General features: G+C 57.4%; 2 protein-coding genes across 5 annotated transcripts in view; one reads left to right on the top strand and one right to left on the bottom strand.

Moving 5' to 3' along the window:
- The window catches only part of LOC140396053 (phosphorylase b kinase gamma catalytic chain, skeletal muscle/heart isoform-like), a 49,944-nt gene extending 40,587 nt beyond the window's left edge, over nt 1–9,357 (bottom strand). Inside the window, exon 1 of one of the 4 annotated variants that reach the window (XM_072484147.1) lies at nt 9,100–9,357. In XM_072484147.1, the coding sequence (XP_072340248.1) occupies nt 9,100–9,127 (28 nt within the window). In that variant the 5' untranslated portion in view covers nt 9,128–9,357. Of the gene's footprint in view, nt 1–5,905; nt 6,022–7,366; nt 7,462–9,099 lie in introns of those variants that run through there. The other 3 variants (XM_072484143.1, XM_072484146.1, XM_072484145.1) reach the window with 3 other exon arrangements.
- Nucleotides 9,358–10,208: 851 nt separating this feature from the next.
- LOC140396642 (autism susceptibility gene 2 protein homolog) overlaps nt 10,209–12,684 on the top strand; it is a 79,900-nt gene continuing 77,424 nt past the window's right edge. Inside the window, exon 1 of the mRNA XM_072485436.1 lies at nt 10,209–11,926. Within this exon, the coding sequence (XP_072341537.1) occupies nt 11,660–11,926 (267 nt within the window). The 5' untranslated portion in view covers nt 10,209–11,659. The remainder of the gene's footprint in view (nt 11,927–12,684) is intronic.

Genomic DNA, 12,684 nt, shown 5'->3' with positions numbered 1-12,684 from the left:
GTGCCGCACTGTATGGGACTCACTGCTGAGGGAGTGCCTCACTGTCTGGGGCTCTCTGCTGAGGGTGTGCCGCACTGTCTGGGACTCTATGCTGAGGGTGTGCCGCACTGTCTGGGACTCACTGCTGAGGGAGTGCCGCACTGTCTGGGGCTCACTGCTTTTTTTTTTGAATAATTTTTATTCAAGGTTTTCACAAAATATCAATAACAAAATGAGAAAGAAAAAAGAACCCAACAGGGTTAAGTACAAAACACAATCTAAAAAAGCAACCCCCCAAAAAACCCCTCCCCCCCGTACATATAAATTAACATTAACACCCCGACTTAACACAACAGGTGCATACACCCCCTCAGACCATCCAGTGTAAATAACATAAACAAAAATAAAGTAAACCCCCCCCCCCCCCCCCGCCCCAAGAGCTGCTGCTGCCATTGACCAATGTCTAGTGTTCTGCCAGAAGAACAGGTGGAAGGTTTTCGGGGTGGCACAGGGCAGGGATACGAAAGCTGGGGGCCCTGTTTGTGGACGGGAAGTTTGCGAGCTTGGGTGAGCTGAAGGAGAAGTACGGGCTCCCCCCGGGGAACACCTTCAGGTACTTACAGAACGGTTGCCACCGCCTAAAGAACCCTTGTACCGACCCTCTCAAGGCGAATTTCACCCTCTCCAATTTAATGAACCCCGCCATATCGCTGATCCAGGATTCCACGCTTGGGGGCCTCGCATCTTTCCACTGAAGGAGAATTCTTCGCCGGGCTTCCAGGGACGCAAAGGCCAGAATTCCGGCCTCTTTCGCCTCCTGCACTGCCGGCTCCTCTGCCACCCCAAATATTGCGAGCCCCCAGCCCGGTCTGACCCTGGATCCTACCACCCTCGACACCGTCCTCGCTATGCCCTTCCAAAATTCCTCCAGCGCTGGGCATGCCCAGAACATATGGATGTGATTTGCTGGGCTCCCTGAGCACCGAACACACCTGTCCTCACCCCCAAAAAACCGGCTCATCCTTGTCCCAGTCATGTGTGCCCTGTGCAGCACCTTAAACTGTATGAGGCTGAGCATCGCACACGAAGAGGAAGAGTTCAACCTCCCTAGGGCATCTGCCCACGTCCCCTCCTCGATCTCCTCTCCCAACTCCTCCTCCCACTTACCTTTCAACTCCACCACCGAGGCCTCCTCCTCCTCCTGCGTCACCTGCTAAGTTTCCGAGATCTCCCCCCCCCCCCCCCCCCCCCCCGAGAGCACCCTGTCCTGTACTGTGTGTGGCAGTAGCCGCGGGAATTCCACCACCTGCCGTCTGGCAAACGCCCTTACCTGTAAGTACCTGAAGGTGTTCCCCGGGGGGAGCCCGTACTTCTCCTCCAGCTCACCCAACTTCCCGTCCACAAACAGGTCCCCCAACCTTCGTATCCCTGCCCTGTGCCACCTCGAAAACCCTCCATCTGTTCTCCCTGGGATGAACCGGTGGTTCCCCCGTATTGGGGTCCACGCCGAGGCCCCAACTTCCCCCCTAAACCGCCTCCACTGCCCCCAAATTTTGAGGGCCGCCACCACCACCGGGCTCGTGGTATACCTCCTTGGAGGGAGCGGCAGCGGCGCCGTTGCCAGCGCCCCCAGACTCGTACCCACACAGGACGCCGTCTCCAGCCTCTTCCATGCAGCCCCCTCCCCCCCATCACCCACTTGCGCACCATTGTCGCATTGGCGGCCCAGTAGTATTCACAGAGATTGGGCAGCGCCAGCCCCCCCGATCTCTACTCCGCTCCAGGAACACCCTTCTGACCCTCGGAGTCCCTCGCGCCCACACAAACCCCATTATATTCCTGTTAACCCGCCTGAAAAAAGCCTTCGGGATAAACACAGGGAGGCACTTGTACAGGAACAAAAGCACCGTCATTTTGATTGACTGCACCCTACCCGCCAAGGACAGCGGCAACGCGTCCCACCTCTTGAACTCCTCCTCCATTTGCTCCACGAACCTTGTAAAGTTAAGCCTATGCAACGCCCCCCAGCTCCTGGCCACCTGGACCCCCAAATATCTGAAGCTCCTCTCCGCCCTTTTTAGTGGGAGCTCGCCAATCTCACTCTCCTGGTCCCCTAGCTGAACTACGAACAGCTCGCTCTTCCCCATATTAAGCTTGTACCCCGAAAAGTCCCCGAATTCCCTCAGGATCCTCATTACCTCTGGCATTCCTCCCACCGGGTCCGCCACATGCAGCAGCAGGTCATCCGCATAAAGCGACACCCTGTGCTCCTCCCCACCCCGCACCAGCCCCCTCCAGTTCCTCGACTCTCTCAGTGCCATAGCCAGGGGTTCAATCGCCAGTGCGAAGAGCAGGGGGGACAGGGAGGACCCGTCTCGTCCCTCGGTGCAACCGAAAGTACTCGGACCTCCTCCTATTTGTGGCCACACTCGCCATCGGGACCTCATACAACAGCCTAACCCACCTGACAAACCCCTCCCCAAACCCGAACCTCTTCAGCACCTCCCACAGGTACCCCCACTCTACCCTATCGAAGGCTTTCTCAGCGTCCATCGCCACCACTATCTCCGCCTCCCCCTCCCTCGCCGGCACTATGATAACGTTCAAAAGCCTCCGCACATTCGCGTTCAACTGTCTCGCCTTCACAAACCCTGTCTGGTCTTCATGGATGATCTGCGGCACACAATCCTCAAGGCTAAGACCTTCGCCAGCACCTTGGCATCTACAAGGAAATCGGTCTGTAAGACCCACATTGCAGGGGATCCTTGTCCCGCTTCAGGATCAAGGAGATCAGTGCCCGGGACATCATCGGGGGTAAAGCCCCCCCTCCCTAGCCTCATTAAAGGTCCTAGCCTACAGCGGGCCCAACAGGTCCATATATTTTTCATAGAACTCGACCGGGAAACCGTCCGTCCCCGGTGCCTTCCCCGCCTGCATGCTTCCTTTCCCTTTGATCAGCTCCTCCAGCCCAATCGGGGCCCCCAGTCCCGCCACCAGTCCCTCTTCCACCTTTAGAAACCTCAATCGGTCCAGGAAACGACCCATCCCTCCCTCCACCCGTGGGGGCTCGGATCGGTACAATTCCTCGTAGAAGTCCCTGAAGACCCCATTGATGCCAACCCCACTCTGCACCACGCTCCCTCCCCTGTCCTTAACTCCCCCAATCTCCCTAGCTGCGTCCCGCTTCCGAAGCTGATACGCCAGCATCCGGCTTGCCTTTTCCCCATACTCGTAGACCGCCCCCTGGGCCTTCCTCCACTGCACCTCCGCCTTCCTGGTGGTCACCAGGTCAAATTCGGCCTGGAGGCTACTCTGGGGCTCACTGCTGAGGGAGTGCTGCACTGTCTGGGGCTCACTGCTGAGGGAGTGCCGCACTGTCTGGGGCTCACTGCTGAGAGGGTGCCGCACTGTCTGGGGCTCTCTGCTGAGGGAGTGCCGCACTGTCTGGGGCTCTCTGCTGAGGGAGTGCAGCACTGTCTGGGGCTCTCTGCTGAGGGAGTGCCGCACTGTCTGGGGCTCTCTGCTGAGGGAGTGCCGCATTGTCTGGGGCTCACTGCTGAGGGAGTGCCGCACTGTCTGGGGCTCTCTGCTGAGGGAGTGCCGCACTGTCTGGGGCTCTCTGCTGAGGGAGTGCCGCACTGTCTGGGGCTCACTGCTGAGAGGGTGCCGCACTGTCTGGGGCTCACTGCTGAGGGAGTGCCGCACTGTCTGGGGCTCGGGGCTCACTGCTGAGGGAGTGCCGCACTGTCTGGGGCTCTCTGCTGAGAGGGTGCCGCACTGTCTGGGGCTCTCTGCTGAGGGAGTGCCGCACTGTCTGGGGCTCACTGCTGAGGGAGTGCCGCACTGTCTGGGGCTCTCTGCTGAGAGGGTGCCGCACTGTCTGGGGCTCTCTGCTGAGGGAGTGCCGCACTGTCTGGGGCTCACTGCTGAGAGGGTGCCGCACGGTCTGGGGCTCACTGCTGAGGGAGTGCCGCACTGTCTGGGGCTCGGGGCTCACTGCTGAGGGAGTGCCGCACGGTCTGGGGCTCACTGCTGAGGGAGTGCCGCACTGTCTGGGGCTCACTGCTGAGAGGGTGCTGCACTGTCTGGGGCTCTCTGCTGAGGGAGTGCCGCACTGTCTGGGGCTCGGGGCTCACTGCTGAGGGTGTTCCGCACTGTCTGGGGCTCTCTGCTGAGGGAGTGCCGCACTGTCTGGGGCTCACTGCTGAGGGAGTTCCGCACTGTCTGGGGCTCTCTGCTGAGGGAGTGCCGCACTGTCTGGGGCTCACTGCTGAGGGAGTGCCGCACTGTCTGGGACTCACTGCTGAGGGAGTGCCGCACTGTCTGGGGCTCACTGCTGTGGGAGTGCCGCACTGTCTGGGGCTCTCTGCTGAGAGGGTGCCGCACTGTCTGGGGCTCTCTGCTGAGGGAGTGCCGCACTGTCTGGGGCTCTCTGCTGAGGGAGTGCCGCACTGTCTGGGGCTCACTGCTGAGGGAGTGCCGCACTGTCTGGGGCTCTCTGTTGAGGGAGTGCCGCACTGTCTGGGGCTCTCTGCTGAGGGAGTGCCGCACTGTCTGGGGCTCACTGCTGAGGGAGTGCTGCACTGTCTGGGGCTCTCTGCTGAGGGAGTGCCGCACTGTCTGGGGCTCACTGCTGAGGGAGTGCCGCACTGTCTGGGGCTCACTGCTGAGGGTGTGCCGCACTGTCTGGGGCTCTCTGCTGAGGGAGTGCCGCACTGTCTGGGGCTCACTGCTGAGAGGGTGCCGCACTGTCTGGGGCTCTCTGCTGAGGGAGTGCCGCACTGTCTGGGGCTCACTGCTGAGGGAGTGCTGCACTGTCTGGGGCTCTCTGCTGAGGGAGTGCCGCACTGTCTGGGGCTCTCTGCTGAGGGAGTGCCGCACTGTCTGGGGCTCGGGGCTCACTGCTGAGGGAGTGCCGCACTGTCTGGGGCTCACTGCTGAGGGAGTGCCGCACTGTCTGGGGCTCACTGCTGAGGGAGTGCCGCACTGTCTGGGGCTCGGGGCTCACTGCTGAGGGAGTGCCGCACTGTCTGGGGCTCACTGCTGAGGGAGTGCCGCACTGTCTGGGGCTCTCTGCTGAGGGAGTGCCGCACTGTCTGGGGCTCTCTGCTGAGGGAGTGCCGCACTGTCTGGGGCTCTCTGCTGAGGGAGTGCCGCACTGTCTGGGGCTCTCTGCTGAGGGAGTGCCGCACTGTCTGGGGCTCGGGGCTCACTGCTGAGGGAGTGCCGCACTGTCTGGGGCTCTCTGCTGAGGGAGTGCCGCACTGTCTGGGGCCCTCTGCTGAGGGAGTGCCGCACTGTATGGGGCTCACTGCTGAGGGAGATCCGCACTGTCTGGGGCTCTCTGCTGAGGGAGTGCCGCACTGTCTGGGGCTCGGGGCTCACTGCTGAGGGAGTGCCGCACTGTCTGGGGCTCTCTGCTGAGGGAGTGCCGCACTGTCTGGGGCTCTCTGCTGAGGGAGTGCCGCACTGTCTGGGGCTCTCTGCTGAGGGAGTGCCGCACTGTCTGGGGCTCACTGCTGAGTGAATGGCGGTGTTGGGAAGTCAGAATTGAGAGACTGCCACGCTGTGAGTGAAAAATCCTGGAATTTCCCAAGCTAACTGCACCGAGTATAGCAGAGGGCCTGAAGAGTTTGCAATCTGTGTCTCAGCAGCACCTTCGCAAGCGGCAATTTGGGGCATACAATAACCACTGACCCCCTTCCCCCCTCGCGAACAATACCCGCATCGTAGGTCCCGTCAAAAAACAGTTATGCTGTAATACAGAGTGTGAGGAGAGAGAGAGTCATGGACAGTAAATAGTTAACTCAAATTCTCTCTCTCTCTCTCTCTCCGCAAAGGAATGCTCCCAGCATTTCCAGATCTAGTTTTGGATTTGCAAACATTAAAGTGTTGATTTTCGCCTGCTTGCTTTGCGTGTGTCTACCTTCAGGCCCGTGTGGCCTTGGCTTGTACCCTGTGGCCTCGCCGAGCAGCCTCTATCCTGGGCAATGAGCCGGAAGCACAGGATGGGGGTGTGAGGGGGCGGGAATCCAATCAGCCCAGCTCTCACACCGTCAGCAGCAGGCTTACTCATTCTTGGACCAATTGCAGCCAAGGTTCCTGCCTTTCCCCCGCCCCGGGCCTTTGATTGATGTGGGAGTCATCAAGGTCTACAGCACAGAAAAGGCCCTTCTGCCCATTGCATCTCTGCTGGTCAAAACAACCACCTCACTATCCTAATCCCATTCCCCAGTACTTGGCCCACAGCCGTGTCTGACCTGGGATCAAACTGCACATCTAAATACTTCTTAAATGTTGTGAGGGTCTCTGCCTCTGCCACCCTTTCAGACGGCGAGCTCCAAACTCCCACCACCCTCTGGGTAAAAAGGTTTATCCTCACAACCCCTCTAAACCTCCTGCCCCTTCCCTTAAATCTCTGCCCCCTGGGCATTGGCTCCTCCACCAAGGGGAAAAGTTTCTTCCTGTCCACTCGATCTATGCCCCTCATAATTTCATACAACACTATCATATCCGCCCTCAGTCTCCTCTGATCCAAGGAAAATAACCCCAGTCTACCCAATCTCACCTCATAGCTCAAACTCTCCAGCCCAGGCAACATCCTGGTAAATCTCCTCTGCACCCTTTCCAGTGCTGTCACATCCCTCCTGTAATGTGGATTCCAGAACTGCACACAATACTCTAGCTGTTGCCTAACCAGCGTTTTACACCGTTCTAGAGTAACCTCCCACCTCTTAAACTCTATGCCTCGGTTAATAATGACAAGTATACCATATGGCTTCTTAACCACTGTGGCCACCTGCTCTGCTGCCTTAAGGGACCGGTGTACATGCACACCAAGATCCCTCTGATCCTCGGTGCTTCCCAGGGTCCTGCCGTTTATCATATATTCCCTTGCCTTGTTTGTCCTGCCCAAGTGCATCACCTCACACACTTATCCGGATTGAATTCCATTTGCCCGCCTGACCAGCCGTCTGTATCACGTCAGAGGCTGGGAATCCTGCAGAGAGTAACTCACCTCCTGACTCACCCCCACCCCCCCAAAGCCTGTCCACCATCGACAAGGACACAAGTCAGGAGTGTGATGGGACCCTCTCCACTTGCCTGGATGAGTGGCAGCTCCAACAACACTCGAGAAGCTCGACACCATCCAGGACAAAGCAGCCCTGCTCGATCGACACCCCATCCACAGACACTCACTCCCTCCACCACCGACACACAGCAGCAGCCGTGTGTACCGTCTACAAGATGCTCTGCAGCGATTCGCCAATGCTCCTTCGACAGCACCTTCCAAACCCGCCACCTCTACCATCTAGAGGGACAAGGGGCAGCAGACACATGGGCAACACCCACCGCCTGCAAGTTCCCCTCCAAACCCCACACTCACCATCCTGACTGGGAAATATATCGGCCGTTCCTTCACTGTCGCTGGGTCAAAATCCTGCAACTCCCTCCCGAACTGTACCTGCACCACATGAGACTGTACAGGATGGTGGCTCACTCACCACCTTCTCAAGGGGCAATTAGAGATGGGCAATGAAATTCAGGGCCCGACCAGCGACGCCCACATCCTCTGAATCTGAGGGTTTTATTTTAAACTTCGTTATTCAACTCTTCCCTTGTTCCCTCAAGGGACCTTGGTGGTGGGCGTTGCTGGGGCGGCAGTACCTCTAGCCAAGGCAGTCAAGAGAAGATTCAATGGGGCTGTTTAAAAGTGAGAAGGACCTCATGGGCCAAGCGAGCATTTATTGCCCATTCCCGACTGCCCTGGAGAAGGTGGTGACGGTGTGCCTCGGGTTGGACAGGGTCGAGGCTAAGAGTTAGACAGCCTCATGATAAGGAGTCGGCCATTTTGGACTGAACTGAGGGGAAAATGTCTCCACTCAGACGAGCGTGAATATTTGAAGTTCTCAACTTCAAGGGGGCTGTGGGTGCTCTGTCGTTGAGTGTGTTGGAGTCTGGCATTGATGGGTCTTTGGACAGCAAAATCATTGAGGGACGTGGGGAGTGGGCAGGAGAGTAGAGTCAAGGCAGTTCAGCCATGGGTGTGTTGAATGGCGGTGCGGGTTCTGGGGGCCGAATGGCCTCCTCCTGACCCCGGGTACCCTTCCAGTATCGAGGGGAGGTGGCAGTTCAGAACCTTGCGTCATGCCAACTTGCGCCAATGATTTGGGTAGCATTGCGTGCAGCCCTTAAGTATGGCTAGAGGGGCATCTCTCAACCATGCATCATGCCAACTTGCGGTAATAGTTTTGAGTAACATGGTGTGGACACATAGTGCGGGTGGAGGGGCATCTCTCTTGATTGTGCATCATGCCAAGGTGCAGCAATGGTTTGGATAAGCGGTGTGTAACCATACTAGCATGGGGATAGGAGGGGCATCACTGACTGTGCCTCGTGCCAACTGCCGCCAAGGATTTGGTCAGTGGGAACCTTGGCTATCTCTTGAGTCATGTCGATGCATCGGTCCCGGATAGCGTGGGGAAAGGGAATTTCTAAAGTGGTTTAGGGGCAGAAGAGACGGGGGGGGGGGGGGGGGGGGGGGGAGGGGAGTGATATGTGTATATAATTCATTGTAGGGTTCATAGAATCATAGAATTTACAGTGCAGAAGGAGGCCATTCGGCCCATCGAGTCTGCACCGGCTCTTGGAAAGAGCACCCCACCCAAGGTCCACACCTCCACCCTATCCCCATAACCCAGTAACCCAACCCAACACTAAGGGCAATTTTGGACACTATGGGCAATTTATCATGGCCAATCCACCTAACCTGCACATCTTTGGACTGTGGGAGGAAACCGGAGCACCCGGAGGAAACCCACGCACACACGGGGAGAATGTGCAGACTCCGCACAGACAGTGACCCAAGCCGGAATCGAACCTGGGACCCTGGAGCTGTGAAGCATTTGTGCTATCCACAATGCTACCGTGCTGCCCGGTTCACAGGGAGAGGGCGGTGGAGGGGGAAGAGGGAATGGCACTGGTCACATTCGTCATTCGGAGAGCTGGCACAGCGGCGTCGGGCAGAGTGGCCTGCTCCTGCTGACGGTAACGACCCTCAGGTGCGCGACCACCCCACTGCCCCCTCACGCCCTGGTCCTGGCCGTCGAGCCGCCCTACCTGGGAATGGAATCTGCGACAGGTACATTTCCAGGTGTGTGAGGTGACTTTGCCCGCTGTGCCATGCCCCATTGGCTGGGGTATTCGAGCTGGTGGAGGAGTTGCCGTTATTGGGGGTGTGGATTGGTTCAGATGTCTGCAGCAGCGGGGGTAGGGGTGGGTGTGAGGAGGAAGGGGTTAATGATGCCAACAAAATGGCGACTTGGCCAAGGTGGGGGGAAGGGGCGGGGTGGACGGGGTCACCTGGAGGTCACGGGCGGCCGTTTGTTTGGGAATGTTCGCAGTTTTCAAACCCGCACGTGATGTCCGAATGGAACCACCCCCCCCCCCCCCATGGCAGAAAAGGGTGGGGGAATGGGGCGTGGTCGGAAGGTCAGGTCGGGTGTCAATCTGGGGGTAAGAGGTAGAAGTGGTGACGTCAACACGTCCCCCAGAGTGGGAGCAATGCGGGCGTAATGACATCCGATCGGGTGCGTCAACGAGCCGGCCTGCCCCCGTATGTGTATATGTGGGGAAAGTGCAAACGTAGAAACGCTTGCAGACCGGGGGCGGGGGCTGTGACGTCAACGCGTCAGCCGCCCAGTCATTATCTTCGTATGCAGGGGCGAGAGTGGACCTGAAGACGCCATCGAGTCCGAGCAAATGGAAACGTGGAGGGACGGAGTGATGCTGGGGCGTCCGAGGGGGAGGGGTTGACGTCAAGGCGTTTGAGCGAGCGGAGGGGATGACGTCAAGGCGTTTGAGCGAGCGGAAGGGATGACGTCAAGGCGTCTGAGCGAGAGGGGCGGAGTCAGCGTCAAGGCGCTTGCCTGCCCCGCCGTCCTACTGCGTGTGTTAGGAGGGAACGCAGTGACATCAGCACGTCCTCTAGCCCTCTGCCGACGTGTGTGTGTTTATGTGTGTCCGGGGAGGAGTGACGTCAGCGCGGCCGCCAAGAGAACGCCCACCTCCGCCCCTCCCCGCTGTCCGTCCTCCTGATTGGCGGAGGAGGGGGCGGCGCTTGTGTGCCGTCACGCCGTCGAGTAACGTTGGGCGGCGGCGTCGACGTCACGTTCGTGCACCCGCACGCAGGGCCTGTGGGAGAGCGCGCGCGCGCGCACTCGCTCGCTCGGGGAGAGTGGGGGAGGGAAGGAAGGAAGGAAGGAGGCGGAAGACAAAGCCTGGCTTGAAGAAGGAAGGAAGGAGGGAGGGTGAAAGGCCAACAGGAGGAGGAGAACGCCTGGGCTGACCGGGAGAAGATCGTTGGGAGTTATTGAATGCGCTCTGTCTCTATATACAGAAACACTGACACAGGGAGAGAGAGAGAGGGCCGCCTCCCCTCCCCCAGCTCGGCCGCCATGTTGGTAATGGCGGCGGCGGAGGCCACAAGATGGCGGACGGAAGAGCGGCGGCGGGGCGACGGCGAGCGGTGGGGCCAGCGGGCGGGCGAATGAGGCCTGAGGGAAGGAGAGAGGAGCGGCCAAGGCACAGACTCCAGGAGGAGAGGGGACAGCAGCAATAAAAAGAACGAAAGAGAAAGGACGGGAGGCGCCGGCCGCCATTAAACCCCCCTTTAAAGGCGCAGGTCGCCCCCTCCCCCATTTACTGTCGGAGGATATTTACCCTCCCTCACACAGATAAATCCACCTTAACCCCTTCCCTTTCATCTCTATCGGCCTCCCCTCACATTTCCTCCAAAGAGCATCCACTGTCTACTTTTTGAAAGGTCAGCAACTTTTGCTTCTCTTTACTTCTCCCTCTTTTCTTTTTCCTCTTTTACTTCGCTTTTTCCCTCACCTCCTTCTTCACTCTCTCAAGTCTTTGTTAATAGCAGAAAAAATAGCACAACATTCTCTTTTTCTCTCTCCTTGCACCTACCCTTCTTGAAGTGACTCAATTTTGACATTCCTCTTTTTTTCATTTCCCTTCACCCCCCCCCCCCCATTTTGTTTGTCAAGATTGTAGCGTGTTTCTCTCCCTCTCCCTCTTATTTCTTTTTCAACCCCCCCCCCCCAAAGATTGGAAAAAACCTGAAAAGTGAGAGCCAAGTCCTATTTAATTTGCTTTTGTCTGTTTACCCCCGCCCCAGCTATTGAGAAGCAAAGTTAATCCTGAAGGAGTGATCTCTCGATTGCTTGGACGTGTACGAGGTGCAATAATCTTTGTTTTTCATTTTTCTCTTCAACAACCATCCGTGTCTCAAGATTCGTGCTCCCTCCCTCCAGGGTGTCAGGAAGTCCATCTAAGGATATCTGTCTTCCTTTTGTGAAACCCCTTAAGGCGCTAACTCCAGGAGGCTCACTTCTTTAACCCACACATGGAATGTGTCTGAGGAGATCTTGTACTCTGGTGCTTTTTGTTTTTCAACCCCTTCCTGGGACCTCTTGTGTTTGCCAGCCACTGGATGTGTTGCCATTAAGGGAAAGAGAACGGAGGGCAGGTGGATTTAAAAAGGACATTGCATTCTTCTCCATGACTGCAAGACTTTAGTAAAAGGGAGTGGACTTTTTTTTATATCCTTTTAATATTTATATCTGAACTGACAATTCGCACAAACTTTGACAAACGAGCGAAGCCGACCATGGAGTTGCCATCCAGGGCTGGTGGCTATCGGCAAAGCCGGCGCTCACGGTCCCAGAGGGATAGAGAGAGGAAGATGGCTGGGACTGGGGGCAGGGACTCCAGGCCCTACTCACCTTCCTCTGGATCGGACCGAGAGGCTGGCGAGGGCCCAGGCTCTTCCAGGCCCCGGCCTCCCAGACGCAGGAGGAGAGAGTCCACGTCTTGCGAGGAGGACATAATTGACGGATTTGCCATCACGAGTTTCCCAACTCTGGAGGCCCTGGAGGTAAGCACTCTCCGCCTGGTGAACCGATAAGTATTGTCGTTTTGGATGAAAATAGACTGTACCCACCCCACTCCAATTTCTTGCTTCTCTACTTGTGCCTTCAATCCTGATTCACCCACCTGATTTCTGCCCCTTTTTAAAACCAATGCTGCTCACTTTAGCTGGCAGCTTTGGAAAAACACCTGACTCGACCTGAATAGGGAGGGGAGATTGTGTTTTTTTTCCTAAGACACAAGGATGTGGAAGCCACTGCAGACTGAAAGGAAGACCCTGACTTGTGCGATATCCGGTTTCAACCTCTCTTGTCCTGGGGAGGGAGGGATTGAGCAGGCTGGGGCACTACGTTTCAGAGGACGGGGGGGGGCCTGAGGTGACCTGATAGAGGTCATATGATTTCAAAAGGGAAAGCAAGATAATCGCTTATTGTCACAAGTAGGCTTCAATTAAGTTACCGTGAAAAGCCCCTAGTCGCCATATTCCGGCGCCTGTTTGGGGAGGCTGGTACAGGAATTGAACCTGCGCTGCTGGTCTTGTTCTGCATTACAAGCCAGCTGTCTTAGCCCACTGTGCTAAACAAGCCCAATAACTGTGCTAAACGAGCCCGAGAGGAGCTGTGTCCACTTGCCGGGGGAGACCAGAACTTGTGGAGGGGTGTGAGCCATCAATAGCAGACAGACACATAGAAACCCAATGAGGAATCCGGGAGTAACTTCTTTACCCAGACAGTGGGGAGAAAGTGGAACTCGCACCCAATGGGA

This window comes from Scyliorhinus torazame, chromosome 19 (genome assembly GCF_047496885.1).
Source record: "Scyliorhinus torazame isolate Kashiwa2021f chromosome 19, sScyTor2.1, whole genome shotgun sequence".
Classification (NCBI taxonomy): Eukaryota; Metazoa; Chordata; class Chondrichthyes; order Carcharhiniformes; family Scyliorhinidae; genus Scyliorhinus; species Scyliorhinus torazame.
Note: the sequence above shows the minus strand (reverse complement) of the source record. Positions and strands in the feature narration are given on the sequence as shown.